The 17253-nt window shown below is 41.2% G+C and overlaps 1 protein-coding gene across 3 annotated transcripts in view; it reads right to left on the bottom strand.

Annotated features, from left to right (window-relative positions):
* PHKB (phosphorylase kinase regulatory subunit beta) overlaps positions 1 to 17253 on the bottom strand; it is a 102855-nt gene that overhangs the window by 31712 nt on the left and 53890 nt on the right. For all 3 annotated transcript variants that reach the window (XM_087827049.1, XM_087827047.1, XM_087827048.1), the window contains 4 exons: positions 16280 to 16438; positions 8258 to 8352; positions 1099 to 1154; positions 516 to 609 (listed from right to left, as the gene is read on the bottom strand). In XM_087827049.1, coding sequence (XP_087683175.1) covers positions 516 to 609; positions 1099 to 1154; positions 8258 to 8352; positions 16280 to 16438 — 404 coding nt within the window. The remainder of the gene's footprint in view (positions 1 to 515; positions 610 to 1098; positions 1155 to 8257; positions 8353 to 16279; positions 16439 to 17253) is intronic.

Genomic DNA, 17253 nt, shown 5'->3' with positions numbered 1-17253 from the left:
CGTGCAAAAGGCCTCAGGTCACCATTTACCTCAATCCAGACAGGTGTGCACTGCATTAAAGACACACCCAGATGCTATTTTATCATTGTTTTGAGACCCAGTAAACCGGGTTAGGAATCACTTCAGATTACAAATAGTAAGGCAACAGAAAAAAGTAGTTATTATCAAAAAATGTTTAGATGAGAAGGTTTCCTTAGCAATGAATGAAAGGGACTAACCAGGTCAAATGTGGAGGTCCATCTGACATAACGGCGAACATTAAGGCAGTTTTATCAGGTACTCAGTGAGCTTCAGCAAGGAGCGGAAATCAACAAGCCCCATGAGTGTAATGTACACAGGGTGCAGCTGTTTTTTAGTAATAGTGTCTGGTAAGGTGGGTTTTCCAACTCACTCAGAAGGACTTTTGGATGAGGGGCCCTGTCTTGGAGGCGGAGGTTCAAAGCACTTCCTGGCTCGAGGTCTAGTGCCCTGCCCCTACCCCCACAAAGCAGACAGTAAGGAGACAGAACACGTACCTTCACAAGCTCCTGCTGGGCCCAGATCTGAATGGGCTCCACCTGCTGAGGAGTCTGCGTTTGGATTCCATACGTGTTGAGGAAAACCTGAAGGCTAAAGAACACAGGCAAAAAAAGAGAGAGACTTTGAGACACTGCACTGAGCAATGTGGAACTGGTGAGGGGAGGAAGAGTGAGCTGATTAGAGCAGGGTTTAGTTTGTTACGGTAAGCAGTGCGCCATCTGCTCTGCAATCCAGAGGCCCCTGGGTTCATCACAAAACATCAGATGGGAGCTCTGGGGACAGGCCAACGGGGTAGGCACTAATTTGGGGAATCCCCGTAATCTGTTTGTATTAATGTCTCAAAACTGCACCCCAGGCAACACTGGCACTGGCCACAGTCGTTAATATTCACATCAACTACAACAAAATTATCGTTAAACATGAGAAGAGTGCTATCCTGGCACTTAAAGTGACATTAATGGCATCCTTAAAACCCTGTCAAGGGGTCTCTGAACTGAATCTGCTTCCATTCTCAATATTGTGAGCATAAAGCAACCAGCCCCCCACCAAAAGCACACACTGCCCATCTGGTCTTCCTACCGTTGGCTTTCTGCTATGACCGCGACGTGAACCACCAGGTCATTTTCCAGTGGGCCCTGCAACACCAATGAGGGAGGGGAACATTTTAGAAGATCTGGTCATCACTGCTGCTGCAGGAGTCAGGACGATGTTAACCATGCCTACGCAGTTCATTAAAATGATGGACATGAGCTGGCTGTGCGTGGCTGCCTCCCCTTCCTTGCTCTCCACTGCCTACCAATCAGTCCGATGTGGAGACAGTAATGGAACACCAAGGAACAGAGAGCCATAAATCTCACCACCACCAGAGGGGCCAGCCTGTCAGGGCTCTTTTGAATGATGTATAAGAGTAGTTTAGGGACAGAGAGTCACTTTCCATCATTTAACTCAGAAGGGAAGAGGAGGAACTAAAAATAAAAACCCAATTTTTGTATTCTCTGTAAAAAATGATTGTGAGTTAAAATTATTCATTTGACATCTTAACCACATATAAGGCTATTCCCTTTCTTGTTAGCCAATTTTCCTTTGGCACCTTATATATCAAAATGGCTTTATCCTAATATATAGTTCCCAGTTGACTATATAATTAGCACTGTGCTCATTAAATACAAGCTGTTGAGCTTAATAGTTCTAATCAAAGATAGTGTTGGGCATGTGCTGCTCTTTTTGTGTGAAAAAGATTCACTACAGCACATATTATACATTGAGCCTATACATAATTAAAAGAGAACATTAAGAAGCACCAATAAATTACAGTATTAGGAAGCTCTGAAAATACCGATCAAATATAATAGCTTTATAGTAATGAACCCAACATTCCCAATAGCATGCTGTAGAATGTTTGCTTTACCATCAGTCAATTCCTCTATGGTATTGGAGGTGCAACTAGAATTTACACATGAAGGAAGGCCAGAAACACCAGGATATGTAAACCAGCCGTAAAAACCATGCAGTCAAAGGCATGGTTCCCAGAACCATCATGACAATGCCATTTCGGACAGACTTTCATGTGATTTAAATGAACATATAAGAGAAAATAGGATGTAACCACCCAATAAAAATAAATATACATTAAAATGCTATAAATTCTGTTTTTATTCTATAAAGACCTTAACAGTTAATGTTACTCAAAAGGATGAGAAAAATGAATTATTCAGAAGCCATCAAGATCTATAACAACAAACCAAAACACTGAACCTTGTCTCTTTGGGATGAAATCTAGTATTTTCTTCAAAAGGAGGGGTGACCCTAGAATGGCCGTTATCTACAGTCTACAAAACAATTCAGGATTCTTAAATAAAAAGCGAGTGAATACTATACTAGAGCACAGATAATATTTCAGTAACAATAAGTAAGGCAGCTCACAGCTCCTAATTAGCAAGTTGGTGTCTTCCTTTCCAATCCCAGGCCTGTTTGGGACAACGTTCTCTCTATTTGCATGACAGACTAGTCCTCAGATCTAAACTGCCCACTACCCAAGGTGCACCAGAGTCAGCATCTGGTTCAGGAATACGGATGGGTGAAGAACTCTCTCATTGTAAAAACCCAGCATTTCAGAAACTTCCAATTCACAGACCATCTACCTTAATGAGCTAGACCTTCAACCTCAGCCCAAGTGGGGCCCTCTGACCATTTCTCACCCACAGAAAGAATTCAGTGTGGACAGTCCCACCCCAACAATTCCTTTCACTGACAAAATTGGAATCATCTTTTCTCTATTTTCACCATTTTCTTCAAACCACCCATATAGTTGTCTAAACCCAGGAAATCTCTCTGACCCAATTAATACCTTATATCTTTGAACGGCATTTTTCTTAATACTGTAATATTTTCTGCTTTTAGGTTCACAAAGTACACACAGGTACACATACACACACGCGCGCGCGCACAGCTCGAGCCCGGTGTGCTCCCGTGCGCTCCACTGCACATGCACTTAGGCACTCATTCGTTGGGTCCATGGCAGACCCTGATGTCACAAGGTGAATATCACCCTGCGTCCCTCCTTGAGGAGCTGGGAGTCTACTAGGAGAGATGGACAACAGATAAGGTTTCAAACATGCTTATCGTCATGTGAAAGTATTTCACTGATATCTTTATAGTTCTAAATGGCTACAGGCCCATCTTATAGGATATACCATAATTTACTTCAGGAATGTTTATTTTGATGGCATTGGGTGGTTTCCGACATATAAGTTCTGCAGAGAATATATAATTAACCCTAGCTCAAAGAATTGCTGAGGATTTAGTGAGGGAGCAAACTGCTAAGCACAGTAGCTCAGGACCCAGTTGAAATCCAAAGGCAGGAAAAAGCTGACGTCTAGGTGGAAAGCCATCAGGCAGCCCGAATCCTCTCACTGGGGGAGGGCTTGCCTCTCTGTTTGGGTCAGGCCCACGTGGGTGAAGCCCACACACATGGGGAAGGCAAGCTGACTTGCTCAGTCTACCACTCACCCAGAAACACCCTCTCCCCCATCCAGAGTAACGTCTGACCAGGTACTGGGCACCCCATGCCCCAGTCCAGTTGACACACAAAATTAACTATCACATGGTTGTAGGAACGTTTTATGATTGAGGGGAGCAGAGTGGGGAAGCAAAAGGCTTTCTGTTCTTCCAAAAGTGAACTCCCCATCCACTTGAGGTGAGGTTTTAAGAAAACTGAACTCCAAGTGTTGTCTATAAAATATTTATTTTCTTTTTATTTTATTTTAATGTTTATTGAATTTTTTGGAGTGACACTGGTTAATAAAAAGATACAGGTTTCAGGTGACACATTTTCTTATCTGCCTTTGAACAGAACATAATTCTTTGCTTCTTGGCAATTACATTCAAAATTTACCTCTTTTATTAAATAATGTATACAGCGTGTAAGACTCAGTTCTTACTTCTGCAATGTGTGCTGAGCCCTGCTCTACATGGCTTTATTCCCACCATGCCCTATGCTGCGTGAGACAAGGCACTGTGGCCGGCTGGCACAGGTCTGCTACTGAAAAAAGGGCAAGGGAGGAGGCAGGGAAGGGAAGAAAGAAGCCAACAAGTGAAAGAGTTGCACCTATCCAAGGCCGGTCTTGTCCTCAAGGGCAGTGTTTGAAACATCCTAGGCCTCCAGAAACTCGTTCATGTTCATCAGCCTTCATCAGCGGTCCTACCAACATGCAGCCACGCAGCACTGTCTCATTACCCTCGTTTCTCAGCAGAACCTCCACAGCTGAGGAGACCAGGCAGGCGCTTGAAACATCTCAATTCCAGGTGGAGACCTCGCACCCAGTGTCTCCTGCAGGGCCCAGGCCACAGCAGGATGAACCAGGCGCACCCTGGATGGGACACACGGGCACCTTGCTCTGACATTTCCCAGCAAGCCAAAGCAGCAACATGGAGAAAATGAACAGGGAAGCGGTGGAAGGGTAAAGAGAAATACCTGAGGAGTATGGCATCAAGCACGGTTAGAAGGCTAAGCCCAGCTGGAGAGCAAGGTGGCCGGGAGAAAGGGACCCTTGAGGAGCCAGTGTTTCTGTGCATCCGTGGTTATGTGAGCTTCCTAGTTAAGAGGCAGACAGATGAATTTAAAAATTATTCCCAGACTTCAGACACATCGTCTCAAATTCCCGAATGAATAAATCAGACACTTGTTTTTGACAGCAGTCCTTTCTATAACTGCAATTCATCTTGGAGGAGAGTACGATCATCACTTTGTCATGAGGAAATGATTTCCAAAGCCGGTTTCACTCCCTTCCAAGCACTTGCTGTGACTGGATGTCTCTGTATCTTTAACTTAAAGATGAGACAGTGCTAACAGTCTGGCTGATTCCTGGAAACAGCGCTAAAATGACTTGTGTGGGCCCCTGGGAGGAACCCTGACCTGACCTCTATCAGAGCAAAGCATAGGTGCTGAGGAACTCACGAGACACAACAGGAAACACTGGCGACACAAGAGCAAGACGGCGTTTAACTGTGCATGACCACGATGAGTTGGGAATTATCACCGCTATTTAACAGACGAAGCAAGCGAGACTGAGAGATAAATTGTCGAAGGACACACAAGGCATTGGTTTTATAGCCGCCCTGTATGATACAGAGAAACTATACTATGTCACCTTCTAAATAAAAATGTATTACATATATATATGGTATTCTTTCATCTTCAGGAAAATCATGCAAAATTTTATGCATCTGTATTTAAAGAAAACAAAGCACAAAACCCCCATTAATTTGACAAGTGAGAGACTAATGCGTATATATGTGTTTAGCTCAGATCTATATAAATAGGTACATGATTTAGTAAATAAATACTGACTCTCATCCTAAATTCAGAAACTTTGGAGCTTGGAATATAAATTCTATGACTAAAAAGCATTCCTTCCATATTTGCCTTTTCTCCAAAGACTGTCAAAGTAGATCAGTGCGCTTTAATTGGCATATTAAAGGCACTTCCCAGGTTGAAAGCTGGGGGTCACAAGAATGAGAAATGGGAAACCGAGTTACCTCACGGGTGTTTTGACACACACGACCTGCTCTGTCACGATAATTAAGCCATCAATGTAAAATACTGTTTCTAAGAGCTCACCCAAAATATGCACATTTTATTTGCCAGTACAATGGCAAAAATACCTGGAACTCTCCGAGAACCTCAGAGGTGGGGGCTCCCACAGCCAGTCCCCTGGCTTAGAGAGGGCAGCTCCTTGGACTGTGGATCATGAAATAAGAGGGAATTGTAATACGACAGAAGGATAGGTTTCTCTTCAAAGATTCACAGACCTTTAAAAAACATGAATAGATTCAAAATAAGAAAAAAAGGAAGCTGGGAGGTCCCAGGTAAGTTACCTTTATTTATGAATAAATATGATTTTTTTTTCTCAGAGTAAAACACCAGGAATATAGATGGGCTCAGTGAGTTGGACCGAAGCAGGGGCCTGAACTGAGACCTGCGGTGGATTTGTTAAAACGATACTAGATCATAATATTCGTATGTCTTTATTCTGGACCATAAACCTGGCTTTCTTCCTCTTCCTTGTTTACGTTTCAACCGTGACTCTAAGAAGACCCCCTCTTGTAGATGAAATATTTCATTATCTCTCACGCCTGTTATTGGAACTTTTCATTTTAATGAGTTCAGTGGGTTAATTGGAATGATGCTATTATTAAGCTCATTTTTTTAACTTCCAATTTAACTTTCCTCAGTCCTGGACATTTCTGATCAAGGCACTTAATTTTCATTGGCTCTGGTATAAATATTGTTAGGAGGCTCGTTTTCCTTAAAGACTGAAGATAGCATTACCTGAGGAGAGCCTCTGTGCAGCTGTGGCTTACGAGGGCAAGGCTTTCAGAAGCATTTTTAATTCCTTGACTATTTCATCTGCCTTGTTATAACAGTCATAAGGACTTCTGGTCAGTACTCAAATTTGTAGATAAATCTGGCTCTTCGGTCCCATGCAAATACTTTCTTTCTTTGCCAAGCTAATAGTTCAGTTGTGGTTTTTTATCCCATAAGTAGAAATTGTTTCAAATTGGTTAAACTATTTGAGAGCATTAGAATGAAGTGAACCAAATAAAACTGACCCTCATGCAAAATTTCCTTAAATCACCTAAGATTAGTAACCTTTAAAAACTGTGAGCACCTCTGAAATAAGAGTGAACAAGGGACACAGGGAAGAGTCCATGTTGTAGGAGTGCTGCAGATGCCGACTGAATTGGGAGAGGCTGGTGACCTTTTGTAGCAGCAGACAACTTGTGAGCATAGTCCCCATCACTTAATCTCTCTTTCACTCCCAGCAGTCTGGCTCTGGCTACACCACCCACTGCAGTCACTCCGAGGTTACCAGTAAGCTAGATCATGGAAGCCAGCAACAGAAGTGCTAACAAGATTTACAAATCAAACCAGAACAATGATTTTACAGATTAGTGAACTACACAGCAGACATGGCTGGAGACCGTGCCCAGCTGGCACTGCGTGCGAGCCCTGCAGGCTGAAGACCAGCACCCGAATGTCCGCCAGTTCTGTGCTCTTCCTTCAAGACAACAAGGTGGTCAACCTTCTTGAACCATGGTCTCAGAGTCAAACCCCCCCACACATCCACTGGCGCGGTGCTACCTGCTGGCTGGACTCTTGTGTCCTCCCTTCCCCAAGCACCCCTCCTCCCCACCTGAACCCCCACGCCCAGGCAAGGGGGCTTGCCCTGCCCAGACACGGGAGGTAACTAAGCGGAGGCAAGTCCCCCTGGAATAGGGCCAACGGGCCAGGGAAAATGTTCTACCATGCATTAACAGAGGGATTTTGTATTCCTGAGAAAGTCTCAACATTTAAAAGTTTCCCAAATAGCTTCATATCTATAAGCCACTCAGAGTAATCACAAGTTTTGTTGGAAGACCATCAAAAGAATCAGAGAAATAGTGTGACAGAACCTAATGGACCTGGCTGGCTCTCCCTTAATTTCATTAAAACCAGTGTGTGTGTGATGTATATGCATGTTTTTAAAAATAAAAGGAGCATTTACGTTTTGTAAGCATATCTTCTGTAAGTGCTGATCTTGCTCTTCTTAGTAAATAAACGTTAACTGCTTAGAGTCCCAGGCACACACTCAGGTTCAGTCCCTTTCTCCTCGGGCAGTTTCCATAGTCTACAACATTTTCATTTTAATAGTCTTCATTACTTGTATCATTTAATACTTGAGGGTTTGCTCAAGTTAACATTCAATCTTGCTAATTCCACAAACATTTATTTTGTTGACACAACAGTCTGAATCCACAGGAATAAATGTAAAAAAATTATTTCTTCACCCAGCATGTCACAAAGTACCAAGAACAACTCCGTTAGTTAAGCAGTCCCGTCGCAGGGAAGCACAGGGCCTTCTGTGGGACCCACGCCCTTCAATAATAGTCCGTCTCATCCACCCGTCCCCACACATATGCATCTTCTCAAACACACCTGACACCTTACACATAACCACTGTGGAGAGGACAATGTTTGCCTGGAAGACATCTTGTTGGACACGTCTGACTCACACTTCCTCATTCACAGGTGGCCCTTTACCACAAGTAATTTTTAAAATTAAAGTGCAAGTAAACAAGTAAATCTTAACTAACTGGAAGAGGGAGAAGTCTTGCCATTCAGAATAAAATTTCTTCCTCAATTAAACTTTAAATGTCTTTGCATGAGTCCAAGTTAAGAAAAAAATGATCTCTTTACCTGGTTGGAAAACCTCATGCTCACGTTACGTTGGTTCTGCGTTGGGACATAGCGCTGGACAGGATCAATGTCGTTAGGACTGATTAATTCATCAGCTGAAAAGAACAGAAAGGACGTTACCCAAAACGCATCTGTACACCATAAACCAACAAAACCTATAGACCTTCATGGAACACTCTACCAACAGGAGTAAATCTTTGTGATTTTGAATCAGACAATACTACAACATCAAAACATTAAGTGACAAAAGAAAAAAATGAGATACATTGGATTTTGTCAAAATTATAACCTTTGTGCCTCAAAGGACACTATCAAAAAGTGAAATGATGGCTCACAGAATAGGAGAAAATATTTGCAAGTCATATATCTTGTAAGGGACTTGTATCTTGAATATATAAAGAACTCTTACAACTCAATAATAAAAAGACAACCCAATTTAAAAATGGCCACCATATCTGAATAGCTTATTTCTCCAAAGAAGATCTAGAAATTACCAATAAGCACATGAAAAGATGCTCAACAGTACTAGTCATTTGGGAAATGCTTATCAAAACCACAATGAGATACCACTTCACACCTGTTCGGATGGCTATGATAAAATAATAGACAAGAACAGGAGTTGGAAAGGATGTAGAGAAACCACAGTCCTCATACATTGCTGGTGAGAATGCAGAATGACACAGCCACTTTGGAAAATAGCTTGGAATTGCTCAAAATGTTAAACACAGAGTTACTATAGACACAGCAATTTCAGCCCTAGGTATATACCCAAGAGAAATGAAAACCTATGTCAAACAGTAAATTGTACATGAAAGTTAATAGCAGCATTATTCATAACAGCAAAAAAGGGGAAACAGCCCAAGTGTCCATCATCAGATGAATGGGTAAATCAACTGTGGTCTGTACACACAATGGAAAGTTATTCTGCCATAAAAAGGAATGAAGCACTGATGGACCTCAAAAACAAACTAAATGAAAAGGGCCAGTCACAGAAGGCCACACAATGCATGATGTGAGGGAGATGAAATATCATTACAGGAAAATCTATAGAAACAAAATAGATTAATGATTGTCCAGTGCTCAGGGGAAGAGTGAAGTGATTAGGGGGTGAAGGGTAGTGACCACAAAGGGTATGAGGTTTTGGGGGGTGATAAAAATATTCTAGAATTGATGGTGGTGATGGCTGCACAACTCTCTGAATATACTAAAAACCACTGAATTGTAAATTTTAGGTAAAATGTATGGTATGTACATTATACCTCAAAGAAGCTGTTCTAAAAATAATGTCCTTGCATTTGCAAGGAAGGAAACCAGTTCATAAAGGGAAACAAAGTGTTTCCTGATGCTAAGTTCTGAGAGATCTCTAAGGTGGGAAGGTTTTTCTGGGGCACTGGCCAGCACCAGGGCAGTGACTTCAACGACTGTTGTACTTCAGACAGCAGAGCCCTTTCCATGAGGTGATTCCTTGTGGCAACTTAGGATCAAATCCAAGGATGTAACAAGGAAGGCAATTCAGTGTCTGGGAGGATAGGGTGGGACGAAGGCGCTAGGCCAGTGGTTCTCTGCTGTCTTCTGCTCTCACACACCTCAGAGGCCCATCAGCACCCGAGGCTGCTGGGATAATCTCTAATGTAACCTGCATTGCCTTGCTCCAGTACAAGTTGGCAGAATCTATGCAAACGTATAAAGAGCAATTGCATATCTGTAAAGTTATCTCAGTTTATGCTCAGACATGGGAAAGGTAACTGAATAATATAAAAAATAAATAAATAAAGACCCCCACTTCTCCTGAGAGTCAGCACACTTCATTTCTACTGCAGGTAAGCTATGAAACTGTGCTTGTTTCACACCTGATCTTCAGTTCATACTAATCATGTGAAAATGGCACCATGCTTTTTGTATACATTCACCTGTATTTAATATTTACTTTAAAAAAAGAATTACACCTCGTTTCCTTAGCTTTTTAGGTACCACTTTTAGGCAGTGAACAATTCTGGAAAACAGGGGTGGGGTATGCCACAAAAATGCTTGTAAATTTCTTTGCAGCTTGGGGAGGGCTCTCATGACACCTCTTTTCCGGGGTAACTTCAAGGCACATGCGCAATGTTGTCCATTAGACAGAATCACCCCCGGTGTTTCTACAAACTCTTGGGAGATGTCTTTAATAGTAAAAGTGACAGTAATAACAGAGTAACAAGGGAAAGGAAGCAGCCACAGAGAATGCCACTGCCACCGCTGCCTCTGCGACAGCAGCCACAGCAATGTGTACTAATTCACTAATCCTCAAGACACCTCGTCTTTTCACAGGTGAGGAAACGGAGGCACTGCGTGGTTAAGAGACTTGCACACATGCTGGTAAGTGACCGAGCTCAGCTTCAGACACAGGCAGGCTCCCCCAGAGTCCGGCGGGCTCTTAACCACACACTGACCTGGCCCTTTAAGAACAATGACATTCTATACAACAGGGCAGAGAAGACACAAGGGGGAGACAATAAACAAACAACTTAGACTAATAGGTTATCGTTTCCTGGACCAGGGAGCATGTTACAGAACATTCTTTTTTCACTCTGAAAAAAATATACCTCTGCAAAATTTAAACCGAACCAATATAGGCCTCATTATAGCAAATATCGATCTATCGTTTCAATTCACTAATGTCAGTTTAGCTCATCATGCAGCGTTGTGATATTCTAAATAGCAGCAATGATTTCCCTATCTCATTTGTCTGATCACTGGGATGTGGAAAGATTTCCACGACCAACAGCATTTTACATAATTAATGTTTCACTGTCAGGTCACAGAAATGAAATTCTATCTTTATTATTTTGTTAATTATAAATGACAACAGATAAATTAAGACATCTTATATCCTTAGAAGCATAAATGCTAATCTATTAAAATTGACAAGAATAAAAGAGTTAACCCAGTCTTTTGAAAAAGCTTATTTCTGCAGGTTTTTTCATTTCTTTGTGCTGCAGCTGTAGATTTGGCTTGATGTGCTCACGTGTAACCCTCCGGGCTGTCTGCTTCTGACGCAGGGCTATTCCCCACCTGGCATATAGGAGGTCCTCAAAAGACTTAATAAACAAAATAATAAGCTGGTGGGTTAACAGATTTGGAAACATTAATTGCTATAATCATTGCTTTCATTTCCAAAATGGTAAAAGTGACTAATACCTTAAAAGGTCCAGTTAATAGATTTTTCTCACTGCATTGATTTTATCATTCTGGAAGCAAACCCAAGCTCCTGGCTGTGCCAGTTCAGTTCCGTGCACTGGCTATGGGGGGAAGAGGGACAAGAACTTACACCCAATCAGCCACAGAATCCAAAGAGGGCTTTCTGCATTTCCCCACACAGACCACCCCTCACAGAGTGAAGCATGTCTATAAAAACAACAGCTACTTTTAAATCCAGATTTAAATTACACATTAGGTCATTAATACTTGCATTTTTTATGCACAGGAAGGTTTATAAAATATACCCTGAGTTTAGCTCAAACAATAATTGTTGAGGGTAAAAAGAACATATTAAGAAGGATTTTTGTTTCTTTAAGAAATGGCAATTTAAAAAACATTTAACAGAGCAAGTAAATTTTTTTTTATCATGACAGCAAAATTACATAGGACCCACTGAAATGGCTCAGCAAATACTTCACAGGGTAAGGAGATATGCTTCTAAGCCAATTGATTCTCAGCTGCAGTGGCAGATGTTAGTAACACGTGTATTAAGAAATGAGCTACGGAGGCCACAGGGGTATAAAGTGCTGCCAAGTGGGCACTAGACTTATCGGAGGATCACTTCATAATTTATATAAATGTCTAACTGCTATGCTGTACACCTGAAACTAACATGAAATAATATTGAATGTCAAATGTTACTGAAAAATTTTTAAATAAAAAAGAAATGCGCTTTGGGAGAAAAACAAAAGGTAGATCCCCAACCTCATACATCATACCCCCAAATTTCAAATTTACATATATTTATATGTTTTTAACTCAACTGATTAACAGGGATGAACTTCTAAGATTAAATGTTAAATTTCATGGTAAAAATAAAATAGAAAATGATAGCTCTTAATATTTAAGATTTTAAATTTTATTCATCAAAAACCAGCACAAGCAAAGTTTAAAGGTAAACCAGGAAAACACCAGAGAGGTTTAGTACACCTAATACATAAAATATCCTTGCAGACTGAAAAGGAAAACCATAAAACCAAGGTTAACAGGCAAAGCAAATTAACTAGACACTTTACAGAGGACAGAGAAATGACTAAGAAATACGTTTTCTAATAATCAGCATGTAAATGAAAATGGGATACAAAGTGGTATCTTACTAAGTTAGCAAAATGTTTATGTTTAATGAGCATATTTAATGCCATAAAGGTTCCAGGTGACACAGTCACCCTGCAGATTCCTAAATCAATAAAGTCCCTGTCAGTCTCGGGATGTGACCTCGGGGGGTTGCTAAGTTCGTCTGAGCCTCAGTCTTGACCTGTAGTAGTCATTTCACAGAGGAGTCAGGAGGATTGCTCAGGATGAGACTTATAGAGGGCAGAACACAGACTGTGGCGCACTTTATGGCAGGTGTTATTCTCTGAGATTCCAGGACCCACCGCTTTCATATTCAGCTTGACTAACATATTTGAGGGTGGGATCATACATTTTTATACAAGTTTGCTAGCCTTAGTATCAATTCAACTAAAAATTTTAGTTTTAAGAAAGTCAGTCATTTATATAGTTAGGGAAAGGGAGAAGTCTTCCAGGATGAGGCACTGTATTACATGTGCTCCCATGGTGTCTGCAGGGCCTGCTGCACAGGGTCCCACTTCAGGTCGCTGGCATCACAGGGACACTATGGAAAGGTAAAAGTGCTCAGAAATTTATGTCTTTCTGCTTGAAGTTTTCTGAAGTCTACTGGCTGGGAAATCTCTTAGCAACCACAATGTAGACATCAGGTCATTTTACCTTTAACTGGTCAACAGCAAAGTGAGTAAGAAACCAGCTGCATTTGAAGTCAACAGGCCAAGAAGACCTCTGCTTCTTACATCCTCATGCACGGGAAGGGCATGTGGTCACTGCTTTCTACAGACTGGTCACCTCATACATGGCCAGTTTCTAAACCTCCATATTTAACAATTGAAGGTATAGTGAATGATCATTTTATTCTAAAACAAGCCAATGTTGTATCTTAAAATATGCCTTATCTGGTTTAAAATAAACATGTCTAAAATTTATTTACCTATGTTAATATAGCAAACACTTTTTCTCAAAGCCTATGTTTTCTAAAGAAAAAAACTGCTATAATAATGAACTATCTTCTGAGAACAGAGTGGGTAGGTGAGGCCTTGGGCCAGGAAACAGCATATTGAGTCTTTTTGCTCTGATGGTTTTCGTTGAGGAATTACTCACTAAGGCACACATAGAGCATGATATTCTTACTAGGTTCCACTGGATACAAGCTCGCCTGAATTAGTGAAAGTCATAGACTATTACAGAATATTGTAAAAGGTTTACTGTTCTATTATTTTCATGTAACTCCAACTAACTGCCCACAAAATACTATCAAACAAATACCCAACTGAGGCTCCTTTAATGCATAAATGAGACTTTGTTCATAAATGTGGGGGGTGTCTGGAATCTTAGTAACATCCAGAGAAGCTTGGTGTCTCTTAGGGAAAGTGCACAATAGTTCAGACCAACTAAAGGATTCAATCTTGTGAGACCTCATTAAGCAAGTGGCACGCTCCTGGGTCAGAGGCTCGTGCATGGGGGGCCCCCTTCCTTTCATGAAGTGAGACCTACGTGGCCTCATAGTTTACAACACACCTTCGGCATGTTCTCTGCTGCCTCTTTAGAAGCTCAGCAGAGAAAAGAGAAATGGACTCTTCCTTGAAGTCTTTTTGATCATGAAACAGAGATGAAAGCATGACCTGGACTATTTCTGTTTACTCCGGTCTTAACATAACAAAATGCTATTTATATTCAAAGTCTGTCTACAATCAGTACACTGATTTCGGCATGAGGAAGGCCCAATGCTATTTTACTGACTGAAACTGTTTTCAATTTTTTTAAGTTCAATTTGCTTATATAGAGCATGGTCAATTCTGCATTCCCAATTCATTAGCCCTCTGTTCCACAAAGAGGCTGTGCTCAAACAGCACTCTTTCCAGCCGTGTCACCCTCACACTGGATACGCAGCAAAAGCAAGAGGGAGGTTTAGGTCTCACATCCCTCTCCAGGGACCACCTTTTAGCCTCAGACTCACAGAAGAATTTCATCAGGCTCATTTGTAATTTCCAAGCTTAGTGGAAGTTTATGAGTCTGAAGTTAAAATTCTTGTCCTTACATAAGTTAACAACTCCTCTACTGAAATATATCTGTATTGGCTGTAAGTATCAATAAGGCTTCTTTGTATTCGTGCTAGAGAGAGAAAAAAACATTCTAACCACAGATAACTTTACCACATGGGCTTGATGCTAAGAAAACTAAATCAAGGATGTATTTTTTCTTTTGGAAAATATAAAAGCAAAATCTGTATAAATAATATGAGCTCCTTTTCAAAAGCTGCCCATTTAATGGCAGAATATTTTTCTACATGTTCTTAAATTACCATTGACTTTATATGGAGACCTAGAAATACATTAAGAAACAAGAAAATTGAAAACAGTATTAACTTAATTCTCTCTTCTTTGGTTAGCTTATATTTGCTGTTATATATTATTTGTGTGATGCTTGGGACATTCTTTCTATCTCCCCTAAAGGAGAGATACTGGAATATTCTCCCTAATGGGGAGATACTGAAACATTCTCCCTAATGAACAGATACTGAAATATTCTCACTTATGGACAGATACTGGAATATTCACCCGTAATGGGGAGATACTGAAATAGTGTCCCTAATCGGGAGACACTGGAATATTCTCCTTAATGGACAGACACTGGAATATTCTCCCTAATGGACAGACACTGGAATATTCTCCCTAATGGGGAGATACAGGAATATTCTTGCTAATGGACAGACACTGGAATATTCTCCCTAATGGGGAGATACAGGAATATTCTCGCTAATGGACAGACACTGGAATATTCTCCCTAATGGGGAGATACAGGAATATTCTCCCTAATGGACAGACACTGGAATATTCTCCCTAATGGACAGACACTGGAATATTCTCCCTAATGGACAGACACTGGAATATTCTCCCTAATGAAATGCACAAAAAGAAAGGGAAGATGATTCTCCCAGCAGCACAAGTAAGCCTGGCATTTCTGCAGTGATACCAGGAACAGCAGTAACAATTCAGTGCTTCAGCCAGGGGCTTTCAGGGCAGGGGCAGGAGGAGGGTCAGCCCACTTAGTAAGCCTCCAGCCAGGACGGAATTCTACTCGACCAGGATAGCTTTTTTGATGCAAATGCGAGTAACATTTGAAATTCTAGCAAGGAATGTGCAGGAAGACGCATAAGGCTGCTTTGTATTCATTAAATTAGCCTCCATTTCCACGTGCCCAGAGCAGTTCTTTTCAGCCGGAGTTTCTGAAGTAGCTGAACAACAGCTCTCAAGGAATTATGGATAATGGTCCCATGAAGCACCTGGCTACCTGAGCAGTTGCATATGTGTCATCACGGGAAGAAGAGGGCACTGAGATAACCAGTTCCTTTTGGCAAGTGGTTTGCTAAGGCTATGACCAAAGATGACCATTACATTAAACTGGAGTGTAGTATATGATATGACAGTAAATCAAAGCTCTGATAACCTCTTCTAGAAACCCATCCAAGAAGCTGAAGGCAGCCCCTAAATGATCGTAGTGGAACCCACACTTATTTGACTGTCTTCCCAGAAACTGTCCATAATCATCCAATGAAACAGACACATTTTTATACCTTTACATACGAAGAAACTCCCCGAAGACCTCTCACCAGCATGAACAGTGCCAAAATCCAAGAAAATGTCAGCAAAGGCATACTTACTTTTGAGGGCTTGATAACAAGGGGGGAAAATGTTCCCAAATTTCTCCACTTACTCAGAAGTTTTGCGATGATATAAAGGGCTTGTCCCCAAAGAAACAGCTTTCCATCACGGCCACAGTTGCTAGGAAACCGCTTTTGACTACCAGGGTTTCTTTTTTCATGTTCTACGAAATCAGCTGGCACAAAATAGTACTTTGGTATGACAGGGTAACCTATGGAGTGTAAAAGTAAATATTGAAAATACAGCCAATCAGTGTCCTCCCCAAAGTCTCCCTTCAAGAAACGGCTATGAATGGAAAGCAGAGAGAGACAAGAGGTATATAGGAAGTAAGGGGTTTGACGGGCTATAGGAAACGGGGTATGGGGGCTCCTTTCAGAATCTGCCGGTAAAAACGTGGCAGAAGCCTGACTCCAGAACCCTAACTAGATGGCGTAAGTTATGCTCCAGCTAGCAATGCCCACATAATCTTTTTTAACAATGCTGCATGCTCGCACCTTTAATTGAACCAACAAACACTGTAGGCAAATATTTAGAGACACAGGAGAAGCTGTATTTAGAAGGATTAGCCTGGGGAAGCTTTACAAATGGGATACTGGGTGATCTTAAAAGAAGACTTACAACCCTGAGCCCCTGCTTACAGCAAAGAAATCCCCATTTTCAACATTAAACCCAATGTCTACCATTCAATACCTTTGAAGATAAAAAATCCATCTTCCCCTGTGACCAACCCGTTTTAAAATGTTCCTTAGTAGAAACAAAAGGTTATTATTTAAAGACTAGACTCTGTGCATGATATAAAGGGGAGACAACATTCTGAGAGTTTTGCTATCAGCCCACAGGAAACTTAAGGTTCCTGATAAAATCACACAGTTTCCCTAAATTCCTTCTTCATGTATCAACCAATAGTGATATTTGTGTCTAAAACCAACAAAAATATCTGAATACACAGAGAACATTTCGGACCCCACTCTGGTCATGATGAAGCCTATAGGGTGGTTCTCGTAGCCACCACAACACACCACGAGT

The sequence above is a fragment of the Miniopterus natalensis genome, chromosome 18, assembly GCF_054644295.1.
Source record: "Miniopterus natalensis isolate mMinNat1 chromosome 18, mMinNat1.hap1, whole genome shotgun sequence".
NCBI lineage: Eukaryota > Metazoa > Chordata > Mammalia > Chiroptera > Miniopteridae > Miniopterus > Miniopterus natalensis.
The sequence above is the reverse complement of the archived record's forward strand: the minus strand, read 5'-3'. Positions and strand labels throughout refer to the sequence as shown.